General features: G+C 48.3%; 1 protein-coding gene across 2 annotated transcripts in view; it reads right to left on the bottom strand.

Moving 5' to 3' along the window:
• Positions 1–2129: 2129 nt before the first annotated feature.
• Positions 2130–16856, bottom strand: part of NOTCH1 (notch receptor 1) — a 90873-nt gene continuing 76146 nt past the window's right edge. The window contains exons 23-34 of one of the 2 annotated variants that reach the window (XM_033137701.1): positions 16388–16645; positions 14864–14976; positions 12745–13313; positions 11606–12031; positions 10855–11003; positions 8478–8694; positions 7410–7500; positions 6668–6833; positions 5820–6115; positions 5272–5419; positions 5091–5188; positions 2130–4341 (exon numbers count right to left, since the gene is read on the bottom strand). In XM_033137701.1, the coding sequence (XP_032993592.1) occupies positions 2911–4341; positions 5091–5188; positions 5272–5419; positions 5820–6115; positions 6668–6833; positions 7410–7500; positions 8478–8694; positions 10855–11003; positions 11606–12031; positions 12745–13313; positions 14864–14976; positions 16388–16645 (3962 nt within the window). In that variant the 3' untranslated portion in view covers positions 2130–2910. The remainder of the gene's footprint in view (positions 4342–5090; positions 5189–5271; positions 5420–5819; positions 6116–6667; positions 6834–7409; positions 7501–8477; positions 8695–10854; positions 11004–11605; positions 12032–12744; positions 13314–14863; positions 14977–16387; positions 16646–16856) is intronic. The other variant, XM_033137702.1, reaches the window with a different exon arrangement.

Below are 16856 nucleotides of genomic sequence, written 5' to 3'. Positions count from 1 at the left end.
ACCACCCACATCCATCCATCCATCCATCCCTCCCCACCCCACCCCACACTTAAGAAACTACACTCTAGTTTATAAAACATAAAACAATGAACACCAGAGGGTGTTTAAAAATCACTTTGCTTTAGGGATGTCCCAATATCAGCACTTCGCCATGCTTCGTAAGAGGTGGGTATTCAAGAGGCTCCCCCACAAGCGGGGTGTGTGCGTGCGATGCTTGAGTGTGTCAAGGTGAGGTCCAGCTGGACACAGAACCACCATAGCACCATAAACACGCAAGATATTAGAATGCCCACCCCACCAAAGCTGGCAACTTGGATTTGTTAGTACAGTGGTACCTCGGGTTACAGACGCTTTGGGTTACAAACTCCACTAACTAGGAAGTGGTTTCTCCAGGTTAAGAACTTTGCCCTGGGATAAGAACAGAAATCGCGCGCCAGCAGCGCAGCGGCAGGCCCCATTAGCGAAAGCACACCTCAGGTTAAGAACCATTTCAGGTTAAGAACAGACCTCTGGAACGAATTAAGTTCTTAACCCGAGGTACCTCTGTATAAAGGAAGTGTTTCTGAATCAGGAAACCCCTGCAAAGTCAATGGCATGAGCGCCAAATGAAATGTGTGTCAGATTGAAGTCTTCAAGAGTGGCCCACTTGGCAAATCCTCCCAGTGAAACGAACTCGTTCTCAAAAGAGTGCTGTAGTCACACAAAGGCCTTGTTCCGTTCAGTGACTCTCTGTGAACTTTTTGGTGGATTGGGCTCCTTCTCTTGAGCAATATTTCACCACCTCTAAACCAGTTTCACTTTCAACTTAAAACCGTTTTAGATTTTTTAAACAAAATCCACCCTCTTTTCTTTAATTAAAAAAAAACTTATTTACAGAACATTAGCTTTGCCATAGGCTTATACTATATATTTATATATATAATAATTTTTTATTTTTTATTTTACAAAGTCGACCCCCTTCCCCATTCTCCTTATTGCCATAAGAGCAAACATCCAACGTGCCATTCCGGAAGACTTTGCAATCTCTCTCTCTCCCCTCCTGTCTTAAAAACAACAAATTCAGCCCCTTTTTGCTTTCTGGGGGTGTCCTGTGATGACAAGAGTCCAACCCAATTCAGGCTGTAAAACTCATTTCAAAGTCAGGAACACCTAACTGGGGCCTGGCCAGTTTGGCACTGGCATCTCCCAAAGAGCCATCCATGGCAAATGTTTTGCCAGCCCATCAGGTCTAGGTGCCCCCCATGTCCCTCGTCATTGCTCTCCTGCATGTGGGGTGGGCAAAAAGATTGGGGGGGGTTGGAACTGCTGCCCTAGATTCTGGCAAGCAGGGTTTAATTTCCACCCAGAGTTCCACTCTCCAGCTCCCAATATTCAAGTGGGACAGGAACGCAGTGACTTCCACTAAGAGGACTCTACAGATGAAAGGTGAGAGCCACTCATGAGATGAGGAGGTGGGATTTGCAGTTGCTGCAGGGGGCTACACTGGAAGCAACAGGGGCAGGAAGAAGGTTGAAGCGGCACCCTCTCCAAGACATGTCCCTGAGTGCAGCACCTTTTCACTCTCTTCCATAGAAGTGAATGGGTTTCTATGATCAACCCCTTCTGGGAAAATTACAGTGCTGTGATATTTATAGGTGAGCCTGTTGCCACGTGACTAATGGCATGGAGCTTATACCCTGTGGTTTCTCTGCACTGCACAGACACACCAACCCTCTCTCTGGGTAACCCTAATCTATACAGCTTATGTTTTCACACGGACACATACACCTCCTGCCTGTCATAATCAACGGCATTTTGTTAAGTCTTCTCATAGTAAGAAATGTGGTTCTTAAAATGGCAACACACCCCAAGGTGATGGGTGCTTTAAAAAAAGCACGATTGGAACAATTTAGAGAAAAACCACAAAGCTGCCCTGGAGTCTAAGTAAAGTTTGTTCCTCTGCACCAAAAGCCTTTTTGAGCACAAGACTTTTTTTGAGGAGGGAATTTGGAAGGTGGGCCCCGAAGGAAGCATTCGGATTTCATTTATAGCTTTGAACCCGTGATCCTGATTTTTGATCATAGGCAGTATTTGAAATAAATAAAAAAGAAGTAAAGCTTGCTATTATGCAAAAAAGGACAAGCAAGATAAACTATATAATACTGAAACTTTAAAACAAAAATTCATGGCTGCTGTCTCATAATATTCCCCGACACTGTCCACCCTCATACAAGGGAATATTTTAAAGCACTTAACAAAACAAAACAAAAAACCCCAACAAAACAAAACAAAACAAAAAACTCAACAAAACCCATCAACAACCACCCTCCCCCCGCAAAAAACCATCAACTTATGTTTAAATTATAATTTCCCTTCAAATAGGTAAACTTTTGTTGAAAAAATGTGCCCATCCTCCCTATTTTTCCAGAATTAAAAACAAAAACAGGAAAAGAAATATCTTGTTCAATAAATAAATGTCACTATATAATCATGGGTCTTTGCTTACAGCTTTACAAAAGAAAACCTCTCTGCACAAGAACATCATTGTGGTATAAAAGTTTTTGTTTTTGTTTAAAGAGGATGTCCTAAAAAAAACAAAAGCAAGCAAGAGAGAGCAAAGCAGGCAATAAAACCCCATTAATAAGATTTTTAAATTTGGACCACAGCAAACGCATCCCACTGAGCTCTCAACAAAACTTATAAATAAAAAAGGCAGTGTTTTCATGTAGTACATAAATAAATACTAACGAAGGAAGAAAAAGGTTGAAATTTCCCTCTTACATTGTATGTAAAAATACTTTTTCTTTTTATATATATATATAAATATATATATAAAAACAGAAACTCAAACCAAAGGTTACTCTGGTTCAACCAAAGAAGCGTCTCCCTCCAAAGGAAACTCTCTGCCCAGGCGCTTCCCCTCCTCTTGCTCTACTTGAACGCCTCTGGGATGTGCCCCATCTGCGACTGCATGCTGGTGGGCGGGCTTGAGATGCCCTCGGACCAATCTGACAGGTTGGAGTGTGGAGACGAGCTCGACCATTGGTCCGGTGACTCCGGGGAAGGTGTCAAGAACGGGTGGTCTGGCACCTGTAGCTGGTGGCTGGGGGTGTTGTCCAAGGGGGAGGAGTAGCTGTGCTGGGAGGGTGGAGTCAGGAACTGGGTGGTGGTCATGGGCTGAGTGAGGGCAGAGGGCAGGGAGGTGGCCAGGACCTGGGTGTCCTGGGGCAGGATGGTGTGGACTGCCAGAGCCCCGCCGTTCACTTGCTGCTGCAAGTCAGGCTGGCCCAGCTCGTTCCCCAGGAAGTTGGCACCCCCAGCATTCGGGGCGGTGCTGTGGGTCTGCTGCTGCTGCTGCTGCTGCTGCTGCTGCATGCTCTGCTGCTGGATCTGCTGCAGCTGCTGTGCCTGCAGGAGGTGGGGCTGGGCATTGGCTGGCAGGCGGCCGTTGGGCATGGCCTGGTAGTTCATCATCTGGGACAAGGTGGTGGTGGGCAGCCCGTTGTGGAGGGAGGTCAGCAGACCGTGCTGGAGGGCCTGGCCTTGCGGGAGCGCCCCCTGCTGCAGGCCATTCCGCATAGGGTTATATTGGCCCTGCACCTGAATGCCACTCTGCATCTGACTCAGCCAGCTGCATTGCCCGCTCAGGCCGGGCGCTCCGCTCACAGTGAAATTCAGCGGCGCCCCACTCATGACAGTGGCGTTGGAGGTGGGCAGGTGGGAGAGCCGTGGCGGCACCGAGTCGAAGGGCTGTTGCATCCGACTGGCACCCAGGCCAAGGTCTTGCTTGCCCACCAGGTTGAGGTGGTTCATGCTCAGGTGGGCATCGGGCATCCCTGGCAGGTGGTTGAGGGGCATGGAGGGCGACAGTTGGAAGGGGGAGGTCATCAAGGGAGGAGATGCCACATCAGACAAGTACCCGCGGGGGGACTCTAGGGAGTCGACTGGGGAGAGGACGCTGGAGCTGTCCAGCAGGCAGCCTTTGCCCTCCTGCGACTTCTTCCGGCGGGCCTTGAGGTCCTTGGAGGACTCCTTCCCATTGCAGATCAGTCCCTTGGTGCTGGGCTTCCGCGACTTCTTGCCCTGCATAGCTGGCTTCAGGCTGCCAATGTAACTGCTAGGTGAGCAGAGGGGCGGGGAGAGGGTAGGTGCCCCCAGGGGCCCGCTGTGCAAAGGGGGGCTGCGCACCAGGTTGTACTCATCCAGGAGGCGGACAATATCGTGGTGCATGCGCTCCTGGGCGATGTCCCGTGGCAGGCGGTCCATGTGGTCTGTGATGTCCCGGTTGGCGAAGTTGTCCAGGAGGACCTTGGCTGTCTCGTAGCTCCCTTCTCTGGCCGCTAGGAACAGAGGGGTCTCCTCCTAAGGGCATGGGAGGAAAGGGAAGAAGAAAGCAGACCTATTAGAGGCTCTTCTCCAAAATGAACAGGGTTATGCAGCTGAAATATTATTAGTCATTCCTTACATTTATCAATTGGCTTTACACAATGAAAGGTCTAGGTGCAGCTTAAGAACATAAGAAGAGCTCTGCAGCTGGATCAGGCCAATGGCCTACCTGGTCCAGCACCCTGCCCTCACAGTGGCCAACCAGACGCCCCAATCGGAAGCCAAAGAGCCCTCTCCCCTTTTGCAGTTTCAAGCAACTTGTATTCAGAAGCGTTGCAAAGCATAGCCATTATGGCCAGTGGTCACTGATAATCTTCTCTTCCATGAACTTAGTCTTGTCCTCTTCTAAAGTCATCTAGGTTGGTGGCCATCCCTGCCTCTTGCGGGAGGGAGTTTTATAGTTTAACTGTACGCTGCATGAAGGACTTTCTTTTGCCTATCCTGAATCGTCAAACATATGCAATTCAAGTTCACTTAAAGCTAACTCCCTGTGTCTCATCCTAAATTGCAGATAAATGATAAATTTCTCTTTCTGCCCAGGGAAGCCCACAAGAGGTAAAACTGCCAGGGCACCTCTCTCCTATTTCGCAGCTTATTCCAGCAAAGCTTCTGACCCTGTCATTGAAGATCCTGGACTTGCTGGTCCCGTCCTTGGCTGGATGGCCAGTGGCTCTGCCTTGCACTAGCCCAGCCCTGTTCCAGGAAGAAGCCCCCTCCCTTCTCACCTTGTTATTCTGCATGTCTTTATTTGCCCCATTCTTCAACAGCACAACAGCGGCATCAATATTATTCACGGCAGCAGCCCAATGCAGCGCTGATTTCCCTATGGGCACAAAGGCACAAGTGTTAAGGCCATGACCATGAGCCCCTCACCCTTCCCCAGAATGCTTTGGGAATGCCAGGTACCTAGGTCATCAACCGCATTTACGTCTGCGTGGCAGCTGATGAGGTCTTCCAGCATGCCCTCCACAGCCAAACGGGCAGCCAGGATGAGAGGGGTGGTCCCATCATGCATGCGGGCATCCAGGTCGGTGGCCCTGTTCCTGATCAGAATCTGTCCCAGGAAAGAGAGATATATTGGTTATTTGGCATCCTGGCAGGGGGAGACTGGCAAGGCAAGAGAGTGAATGTCCGTTCTACAGCTGCTCAGCTGAAAGCCACACGTAGCTAACTAGAAACTCAAAAGTCCCTGCTTTGCATTGCAGGGGGTAGGATGGAAAAAGAAAAACCTCACTGGGAAGGCAGAATGGTTGCATCTGAGGAACTTAGGCCCAGATTGAGCACAGCAATCTCTGGGGGCTTTTGCACTAGACTCACAGAATGATAGGAATCATATAATTTTAGGGTGGGAAGGGACCCCAAGGGTCATCGAGTTCAACCCTCTGCAATAGGGAAGGAGCCAGCCAGCCCTCCCGCACCGCTCCCAAGCTCTGGAAGCACCGGACTCTCCTTACCTGGAAGACCCCCTGAGCATCGGCCGAGACGGCAGCATGGAGTGGCGTCTTCCCCATGTGGTCCTGGATGTTGGCATCGGCACTGGCTTCCAGCAGTCTCTTGGCTGCGTCTGAGCGTGAGTAGCGGGCGGCCAGGTGGAGGGCTGTCTCCCCAGTGCGGTCTGTTTGGTTGTGCAAGCTGGCCCCCTGGTAGATGAAGTCTGAAATCACGGCCGGGGCGTCCTCCTCCTCTTCACTGTTGCCCATCTCCAGCCCACCTCCGCTGCAGGAGGCGATCATCAGTGGCGTGAATCCATCTGTCAAGGCACAAGTGGAGGGAAATCTGTCAGAAGTGCAATAACAGTGCCTGGATGCACTCCCAGGATATCAAAGCACCAGGGCCTGAACTAAGCCTGAAGACAAAATAAGAGTCTTGTTTCTGGACCAGACCAAAGAGGGCCCATTCAGTCCAGCATCCTGTCCTTACAATGACCAACCACATGCCTCTTCTGGGAAACCTGAAAGCAGAACACGAACCACAAGAGCAACTCTCTCCTCCTGCTATTTCCAGCTATTGATATTTGGAATCATTACTGCTTCCAACCATGGAAACAAGAGTATAGCTATCATAGCTAGTAGCTGTCAGTGGAGAAACAGAAGGCTATCAAATTTGTCTGATCCTCTTTTAAAGAGCTGGGCTACTCCAAAGTCCTGTTCCCCTCCCAAAATTCCACCTGGCCTGTTTGCTGTTTGGTTCTTCCCCTGGGTCAGCTCTAATGCCCTTCCTCCCGGCATTGCTCTCCTTTCCCCTGACAAAATCACAGCAAGGGAGGAAGAGAGAGGCTCTGACACCCACACACCCTCCTTACCTGGTCCTCGCACGTTGACATCCATACAGTCAGCATCAATTTCCCCTTGGGGTGGGGTGGGTGCCATGGAGGAGATGCGCAGGTCGGCTGCATCCAGGTGCTGTTGTGTCCACTGCCTGTGGTCAGTCTGGTCGTTCATGTCTGGCAACATGGCCTGTTCTTCCACCTGGGAAGAGAGACGATTGAGGTTTTAAAGGATCCTTTCGGACATAAAACTCTACTCTTTCTCACACACTGTGCTGCTGAGTTGGAAACAAGAGTTATCCCCTCTGCCCCCAATATCAACAAATAAAAAATGAACCCTGCCACTACATGATATGGAAAGCCAGTTTCTATTATCAGAATAAGAGTTGTTTAATTTTGCATAAGCAGGTTTTCCAGTATTTTCTGAAACTGGAGACGCAAGGAAGGAATGAAGGAAGGAAGGAAGGAGCAATGTGCTCATCTTCTGCTGAGGACAAGAAACTTGCTTTTTTAAGGCAGGACCAAAGATAGGGGTCTCTTGTTGAAATCAGGCAGGGAGATCTACAGATGCCCATAGGGGCCTTGGCTGTTGTGGGGTAGCAGGGTAAGCCTGGGGGGGGGGACCTGGGTGCATGTGCCACAAAGTTCCATTGGGCCAGGGATGAGGGAGGGGCTCACAGTGTATACCAAATGCATCCAAACAGGATGGAAGAGACCTATGAATCAGTGAGTGCCTTTAAGGCTGAAACGGCATGGAAACAGCAGCTCGCTGACTTACCCTGAACTTTTTGGTGTCTAGTGTCTCCTCATCACCCCACTCGTTCTGGTTGTCGTCCATCAGGGTCCCATTGGAAGCATTTTTCAAGGGTCTTAATGGAGAAAAAATAGGAAATTAGATCCATCACTAGAAAAACCAAACTGAATATTTCACCAAGGGCTAAACGGAGTAATTAAGGATGATGATGATTTTAAAAGTTTCCCCTGCCACATTTAGACTTGTCCAAGCTGTGCCATACCCTAGGTGACATTTCAGACATCATTTATCAGAGCTGGGCACTGTACATGGGAACTTGCTTAGAAGCGGGAAGAGAAGTGAAATTAAGGACCAAGCCTCTCCAAAGTCCTTACACCAGCCTCAATGTGCTATTTCTGCCTTGTGTGGATGATGCACCAAATCTGCTTTTTATATATGCCATAAAAACGTGGTGCTACACTTGGAGAAAGCGGACAAAAGCAAATGGGCAGGTTGTGCCCAAACCCAAAGGGATCCTTCTTCCCTCCAAGCCAAAGGAGGACTACAGTAATGGATCTAGTTAGCCATTCTCATCAATTTCAGTGGGTCTACTCTGTGAAGGGTTAAGCCCCTTGCTCTGAACTGCCCGGCCTTCTGGCTTCCACCACCCTTCCCTGGACACTCCACATCTTTGTTTCAATGGCCTGGAAAAACTGACACTTAAATTGGGCTCAGAATATCCCTCCCAAAAACATTTTGACACCAGATTTCCCTTCCTCTCCAGCTTGTCATCCAGAGAGCCATGGCACGGTAAAAATTAAAACCAACTATTTTTAATGTGCAGAGTGAAAAGCTAACATCAAGCCTTTGGCAAAACTTTGTGCCCTCTGGATTTTTGCACTACAACTCCCATCACACCATGGTAGCTGCAGCTGACGGGGGTTGTAGTCTGAAACATCTGGAGGGCACCAGGTTGATGAATAAAAAGACCTATGGTCCCCAACAACAGCAGCAACCCAGGAAGGAGGCGGGAAAGGGCCTTTCCCTCCCTCCCCACCCATCCAAATGGCAACAAAGGAGACTCGGGAAGAGGTGAAGAGGGGGATTACTCACTTCAGCCCCACAGAATCCTCCCCCAGGGGCTCTCTGCGCTTCTTCTTGCTGGACTCGGTCACTTTGAAGCCCTCGGGGAACCAGAGCTGCCCATGTTCCCTCCGCCGCTTGCGTGATGCCAGAACCCCGAAACCAATGAAGAGGAGGAGGAAGGCACCAGGCACCACCATGTACATAGGGTACCACTGGGTGCTCCTTTGGGTGTCGGTACTTTCACCTAGGAGAGAATGGGAGGCAGAGTGTAGTGAGAGGACCTCGAGTTAAGATGCATCTCTGAATGGAGGCAGGAGGCAAAATGCAGTGAAATTAAGTTAATAAGCTGCCAGCCTGGCTGTGTCTTGATTCTTCCGCCTGCAACTGAACCCCACCCCTCCCCACTCACTGCCCCCAAACTCCTCCAAAGCCCCCTGGAAAAAAAAGAAGGTCATTTTCCTACGCTGTTCATCAGAATTGCAAACTGTTTCTGTATCTGCAGCGCTGGAGGGGGAGAGGATTCCCCCCCTTCCTTTCACGGATAAAGGATTAAGCAAACTTCAAATCATTGCATTCACATTGAGCTGTTAAGTCAAAAGGATTGAAGGGGGATTTGGAAGATGCAAACTTCAACACTCTGCGTGTCAGTGATCGATTACAAGGTTTGGGTTGTGGGGTTAACTTTGCGCTCTCGCTCTCTCTCTGCACCCCCCCCCAACTCCTTCATCCTCCCCCAGCAGTAATGATTTTGGAATCAGCTAAGGATGACAGAGGGGAGAAACCATCAAGACAGAACTTCGAAGAACTAAAAAAGAGTTAAAGAGATGCCACTTTCTTCTTAAAGAGGAATCAAGTTCTTTTTACTATATTGTTTAAGACAAACATCATACCCTGTAACTCTTTTGAATTTATTCCACAAAAAATTATATACCATTTCATTGTTGGGGGGGGGAAAACACCCAATCCCCCAAAACAACAAAATTACCAGCAAAAAAACCCCACAATTTGAATCATTCCAAAAATAACTGAAACCAGCAATAGGCTAAAAAGCATATTCTTTCTGGCTCCCACTTAAAACATGTTTGTTGAGGAAAGTCCATCCAGACATATTGAATGCTGACAAGTGTTTTAATCTGGTTTTTAGCCTACTGTTGATTTTAATTAATTTAATTATTTTTATATGCGTATAAAATTTATATTTTAAATACGTGCTTTAAACTGTCACTTATTGGTATTTCTTAGTCCTTTAATGTTGTCAGGCTTTTATCTTTTTGGAAAATGCTTAGAGCAATGCCTCCAAAATTCTCCTCGCCCCCACAAACAGACCACCTGAAAATTGCCAAGGGTCTCAGTGGACCACTGAATTATTTCTCAGCTTGTTGTAGAAACGGAAATGCACCATGCTGGATGCTGTGTGGTTTTTAGCTGCATTCTTAAATTCCTGCCTGCCAGGCAGAAGGCCTTCCCGGTAGTGGGACCTACCCTGTGGGACGTGCCCCCCCCCATCAGCTGTTAGAGATGAGCAATTATATAACACTTAGGAAACATCTGAAGACAGTTCTGTATAGAGAAGCTTTTTAAGGTGTAATGTTTTACTATGTTTTTATATAAGCTGGAAGCCACCCAGAGTGGCTGGGGCAACCCAGTCAGATGGGTGAGGTACTAATAATAATAATAATAATAATAATAATAATAATAATAATAAGTATTATTATTATTATTATTATTATTATTATTATTATTATTATTATTATTATTTTACTGCCTTCATGGAATTGCAATGCAATAAGATACAACAGAATAAATAAAAGGAAGTGATAAAAACACTCCCTCGGCTCTGCTGTGACAGACCAGCCCCATCAGGCCCCTCCTGCCCCTGTATTGTGCAAGCTGGTTGTTAGAGGACCAACTGTTTAGAAACTGGTGCCTGTGTTTTGGTTTTCCTCTCCCCCCCCCCCCCGTTCCTTTTCCCTTGTGTATCATGCCTTTTTAAATTTTTATTTTAAGCCAGTAGGTAGGGACTGCCTTGTTTTGACTGTATGAAAGCTGCTCTGGGAGCCTTTTTGACTGAAGAGCCTGGTGGTACAAATGCTCCAAATAAATAAATGAATAAGAAAGACACAATTCAAAACATTAAATGCAAAGAGTGTGCCATCTCCCACCTCCAACCTCAGATCCACAGACATGCATGGGTGGACCACCTGATTGAAGCTCATCCATGGACCACACCCTGGGCAGCCCCGGCTCAAAGCTTTCATTACAATCAAGTGGTATGTAGCTTTTGTAATAGAAAGTGAAAAACTGCCAGGGGGCAAAAGCTGACTGGGGCAGAGGCGGCCCAGCTTCCCGGGATATGCCAGCAGGGCTGGCTAACGCATCAGCCCTGCACATGTGGCAGACTTACTCTTAACAGCTTCGATTTTGTATGGGATGTCCAGGCTGCCCCGCGAGGCCAAAGCACCAAGGAAGGCCGCCACATCTGTGGTACTTTGGAAGCACTGAGAGGAGGACTGGACACACTGGCGATTGTCAATCTCCAGATGAACGATTGATCTGCAGGTTTTGGAAGAAGAAAAGAAAGGGAGTAAGACGCAACCATCTTGGATGGTCAGCTTCCTAGGTGCCTATAAAATTCAGTCCTTTTTTCAGAATGATGACGACCAGAATCTTTGTTTTTAGTGGAAGAGCCATGGCTCAGCTACACAGCACCTGCTTTGTATGCAGAAGGCCCCAATGGCATGTTCAAGTTGGACTAGCCAGAAATCCTGGAGAGTCACTGCCAGTCAGTGCAGACAACAGCACTGAGCTAGGTGGACCAAGAGTCTGCCTCCATCTAAGGCAGCTTCCTATGTTCCTATTCAATTCCTTTCTTCAGAACCATGAGGACTAGAATATTTGTTTTCAGGGGAAGCGCTGTGGCTCAGCTATAAAGCACCAGCTCTGCATGCAAGAAGGCCCCAGCTTCAACCTTCCATGGAAGAATCTCCAGCCCGGGCTGGGCAAAGATCCCTGGATAGCTGCTGCTGCCACCACCCATCAGTATCGACAGATGGATTGAGAGTCTGATTCAGTATAAGGGAGCTTCCAATGTTCAGCTGCTGACTGTGGCTCCCTCCTCCTCCCTGCTCCCAGAGAGCCCCAGCCAAGCCACTCACCCGCAGATGTCCACGTGGTCCAGCTCCCTCCTGTGCCTGTCAATGATGTTATCATACAGTGCAGACCTTATCTTCAAGACAGCATCACTCACATCTCCCCACTCTGCCAACGACCGCTTGATGTGGTGCTTTTTGAGCTCCTCTGGCTTGCCATAGTAGGGGAATATCATGTACTCGCCCTTGTCATCTTTCTTGAAGACCACATTGGTGTGAAGGATGCGGCTGAGCTCCCGCAGGAAGTTCAGGGAGTTGTTCTTTAGGTTCTCCGGGGTGGTCAGCACCACCACCACCAAAGTGCCGTCTGCCAGCTTTTCAGGTACATTGTTGGCACAGTCGAGACCATCCCACTCACACTCCGCATTGTTGCAGCCCTGGTCGCAGTGTCCGTCAGAGAAGTGGTCCTTGCAATACTGGTCATACAGAGGGCTGCACAGGCAATGGGGAGAGGAGGAGAAGGAGTTGAAAACAAAAATGCCATTATACAAGTCTATGGTGTGGCCACATTTGTGATACTGTGCACAATTCTGGTTGCTTCAGCCCCACAGTCACTCAGAGTAGGGCCTTTACTGTGGCTGCCCATCCTTTGGAGCAGCATCCCTGATGAGATACGATAAGCTCCACCATCTGCACTTTTTGGAAACAAATGGAAGGGCCATTTTGTCCCCAAAAGGCTTTCTCAGCTGGATAAATGAGTATTTGGCATGAGTGCCCACTGGTTTGGGTTTCACTTGTGTTTTTACATATATTTGTTGTCTTTGTCTTTTGAACTGTTTAAATTGTATGTATATTACCCCGAGATGATGGTTTAGAAGGTGTATAGTAGCTCAAAAATAAAAATGAGGAGAGGAAGAGGAGGAAAGGAAGAGGTAGAAGAGGAGAAGAAAGAAGAAACAACCTTTTGCTTCTGGACACTCCCTGCTCTTTCCACATACTCTCATCATTAAAAAGCAAACAGGCACACCCTTTAGCCCCAGAAGCAAATTGTTATTGTTATTATTATTACTACTACTACTACAATTTATTATCTGCCCTTCCACCTATAGTCCCAGTGTGGGGACTTACAACAATCAAAATATAACTTTGATATCAAAGCACATCGTGACCCAACATTAAAAACAGTTTAAAGGCCCTCCACTCACTTGCACTGCCCCTCCATCTTCTGGCAGTCGAAACCGTCGTACAGGCAGCCGGTGTTGTTGCACTGGGTGTCACAATGCCCGTTGTTGAAGTAGTCCCAGCACTGGAGGGACTGGGAGCAGTTCTTCCAGGGGTCGTTGAAATTCAGGGAGCAGTCACCGCCGTCCCACCCGCAAGCGTGGTTGTTGCACTGGGCGTCACAGATTTTGTTGCCGGCGTGGCTGGCGCACACGGGGATCTCGCACTTCTCCTCCAAGAGAGGTGGAGTGATGTTCTGGCCAAGGCCACCTGTGAAGTCGTAGTCCAAGATGTGGCAGTTCAGACCGTTGAACCGGGCTGGGCAGTTGCAGCGATAGTGGGGCGGCTCCTTGGCAGGCTGGCAGGTGCCCCCGTTGTAGCAGGGGCTGGAGTGGCAGGGGCTGCCAGAGGAGAACTGGCAGGCAGCTCCACTGAAGCCCAGTGGGCAGAGGCACCTGGAGCTCTTCTGAGTGGAGATGCAGGTCCCGCCGTTCAGGCACCGCAACAGTCCGCAGCCGCGGGCGTCGTTCTCACACGTGGCACCGTCCCAGTCCTGCAGAGGGCAAAGAGCGGAACGACTGAGACTACAAAGACAGTCATCAAATCACAGAAGAGTAAAGTTGGAAGGCCTCCAAGGGGTCATCATTATTATTATCTGTTAAACTTATTTGTTGCTTGTTACCTGAAGGTCTCCAATCGACTTACAGTAATACACGCACACAAATATATAATAACGTAAGGGAGGAGAAAAGGGAGGAATCATACAGTGCATCAATATATTGTCTAACACAGAGCTTTCCCAACTTTTCATGTTGGTGATACACTTTTTAGGCATGCATCGTTTTGCGACACCGTAATTCAGTTTTCCTAGCAAACCAGAGGTTAAACTAACCCCTTTTCAGCCCCAGGAGGTGCACGGGGAGTGTTCGCATGAGACACCTACACACTGCAGCCGACACATTAATGTGTCACGATACAGTTTGGAAAGCTCTGGTCTAACATAATGCTTAAGAAAAGACAAAAGAAAAAACACACCTGCTATATAAATAACAAACAACATTAACTATTATTGTCAAATAATAAACCAAAAATACACTCACCCACTAAACGAGCAGTTTTCCTACCCACTAATGAGCAGATTTCCCCAACTATTTCTCCAACTTTTAACCTTACCAACCCGCCCCAAACTCTGTTGTCAGGCCAACTGTTTTATATCAGTAGTGGGTTGGTCCAGTGTCCTCCTCCAGGAACCGTTCATTATCTCCCTTCAGAGGGGAACAGCGGCAAGGCAAAGCAGGAACGTGGTGGCAAAAGTTTTACCTGCTTTGCCGTTGGTCTGGCTACTGTCTTTGTCCTGCTGCTGGTGGGGGTGGGGGTGCATCTAGCTCAACCCCCTGCAATGCTAGAATCCCAGGTAAAGAATGGGCATTACTAACTTAAGTCTGCAAATTTTGGTGGGCCCACTCTGAGCAGGACTAGCATTGGTTTCAACCCTAAATTTGTAGTTTATGCTGAAGTCAGTAGAGGTCAGCATACTCTTTACTGATAGCTGCTACAGTCTCCTAGTGTTCAGGTGATCAGAATCAGTGCTTTTTTCAGAGATCATGTGCTCCCCTGTCTACACTTGCCTGGCAGGGTTGCATATATATGCATGGGAACTTCTGCGTGTGGAGCAGATACACTACCTGCTGAACTATGGCCCTTCTCCTAAGAATAAAGCAAGGTTCAGTCCTCAAAGTTATGAATAGGGGGATGAAATAAACAGAAACATGGGAAGCCATGTTCTTCCAAGTCAGTGCAATTGATCCAGCTAGCTCAGTATTGTCTACACTAACTTGCAGGGGCTCTCCAAGGTTTTAGACTCACTGGATGTGCCCAGCTCTTCCTGGGATTGAACCTGGGGATTGAACCTGGGATTTTTTGCATAACATAGCTGATTTAACGCCGAACTACAGCCTTTCCACATCCAGCAACTCCTAAGCATCCAAAACAAATGCTGGCTAGGCATAAATGCTGACATAAATAATCCCACCCAGCCCAAGAGGCTGCTTCTGTCTCTGAATACCACAGCCAGTCCCCTAAAACCAAAAGCTGACTACACACCGGAGGGCACCTGCAGATGTAGCCGTGCTGCGTGTTGCTGGCCACTGCACAGGTCCCACCGTTCTTGCAGGGCTGGTTCCGGCAGCCGTCGACCACCGTCTCACAGTGACGCCCTGGACAGGAGATGGAGAAAGCCTCGTCAGGTTGCCCGCCATCACCCCCAACATTCCCCCCTGGACCTCTGGAGTAAAACAGCTGCATCACTCCACCTACGAAATCTCATGTGCACACTCTTTTACTAGATGGGGGGGGGGGCTGCTGGATACCTACTGGCTGAAAAGAGGGTGTCTATGCCACCAGGGCAGCCCACTCCACCCCCATGTATCTTCTCTAGAAAGGGAAAAGTTGGAAGATATTAAGAATCTAAGAAGAAGAGCCTGCTAGTTCTGGCCAAAGGCACCCCATCTCATCCAGCATTCTGTTCTTACAGTGGCCAACCTTTGGGGGACCTGGGCACAAGGGAACTCTCCCTTCCTTGTGATTTCAAGCAACTGGTATTCAAAAGCATTTCTGCCTCCAGCTGTGGAGGCAAGAGCATTGCCATCTTGATTAGCAGCAATCTCTAGCCCTCTCCTTGAATCTGTCTAATCTTCTTTTAAAGCAGTCTAGGTTTGTGGCCATCACTGCCTCCTGTGGGAGGGAGTTCCAGAGTTTAACTATCACCATCATTTCATTTGTGTACTGCCTTTGCATAGTTAAAAAACTATGGTCAAGGCGGCTTACAACATGAGAAGATTTACACAATTACAAAAATAGCCAATATTTTGAACAATAAATAAAACACAGGGGGGGGGAAGCACACCGCAAACCTGAAAAATTTCCACATAAATGAAAATAAGATCCAAAAATAAGCCCACAAAAAATTAATACCAGGAACAGCAACAACCCCCACTAAGCAATACCCCAGCGCAAGAAGGTATTGCCTCACCTTTTGTAGCTGGGAGTCACGTCAGGGCCCTGCCCCTCCCCTCCAGGCTAGGTGGGAAAAGGCAGGGAGTAGGACTAGCAGCTAAGATAGTCTGTGCATTTGGAAGAATTCAGGGCAAACAAAAACACACAGTGCATAGATAAACTCTGGAATCTGCTCCCATAAGAAGAGGTGGGTTGCTCTAAAAGGGGGGGGGGAGACACATGGAGGAGGATAAGGCTATCAGTGCCTATGTTCTCCTTCCACTGTCAGAGCCGAATGCCCCTGAATACAAGTTGCTGGAAACCGAAGGAGAAAGTACTGTTGCACTTAGGTACTGCTTTTGGACTTCCCACTGTGGCACCAGGTTTGCTTAATGTGGGGAAAGAATGCTGGGTTGCCCTGATCCAGCTGAAGATCTCTTCTTATATTCTTACTAGATACAGTCCATGGCTTATAATCTTTGGGTATATGAACCACCTATATTAAACTGGATGTTTACATTAGGACTAGAGAATACCTTTTACTGTCAACATCAGCCAGTAATTCTTGGAGAAAAAGCAAGAAGGAGGAAAACACCAAGGACCACGTTTTTGGGGGAGCCTTGTGGTGCTCACCAGAATATCCCAGACGACACTCGCACACGTAGTCGTTGATGCGCTGCACACAGTTCTGGGTTCCTAGTGGGTCACAAGGGTTGGACAGACACTCGTTGACGTCACCCTCACAGCGCTCCCCTACGAAGCCCAGGAGGCAGATGCAGCTGTAGCCCCCTACGCGGTCCACGCACCGCCCGTTGTTGAAGCACTTGGGGGTGAAGGTGTTGGGATCAAAGGGTGGGCTGCAGTCGTCTATGTTGATCTCACAGTGCACTCCTGAGGTGGGGAGAGAGATGGGGAGAAGAGGAAGGTGAGAGTTGGATCCCAAGAGGCCTGCTTACAACTTGGCTTAGCATTCACTCATTCATTCATTTTCTTTACATTTCCTGGAGCACCCCCCCACCCCACCCCCCAAAAAACAAATAAATTGAAAACCTGTATTCCTGTACATACACCAAAACTTTTAACAGTATGCATCTGTAAAACA

Source organism: Lacerta agilis, chromosome Z (assembly GCF_009819535.1).
Source record: "Lacerta agilis isolate rLacAgi1 chromosome Z, rLacAgi1.pri, whole genome shotgun sequence".
Lineage (NCBI taxonomy): Eukaryota > Metazoa > Chordata > Lepidosauria > Squamata > Lacertidae > Lacerta > Lacerta agilis.
This window is presented reverse-complemented; position numbering and strand designations above follow the sequence as displayed.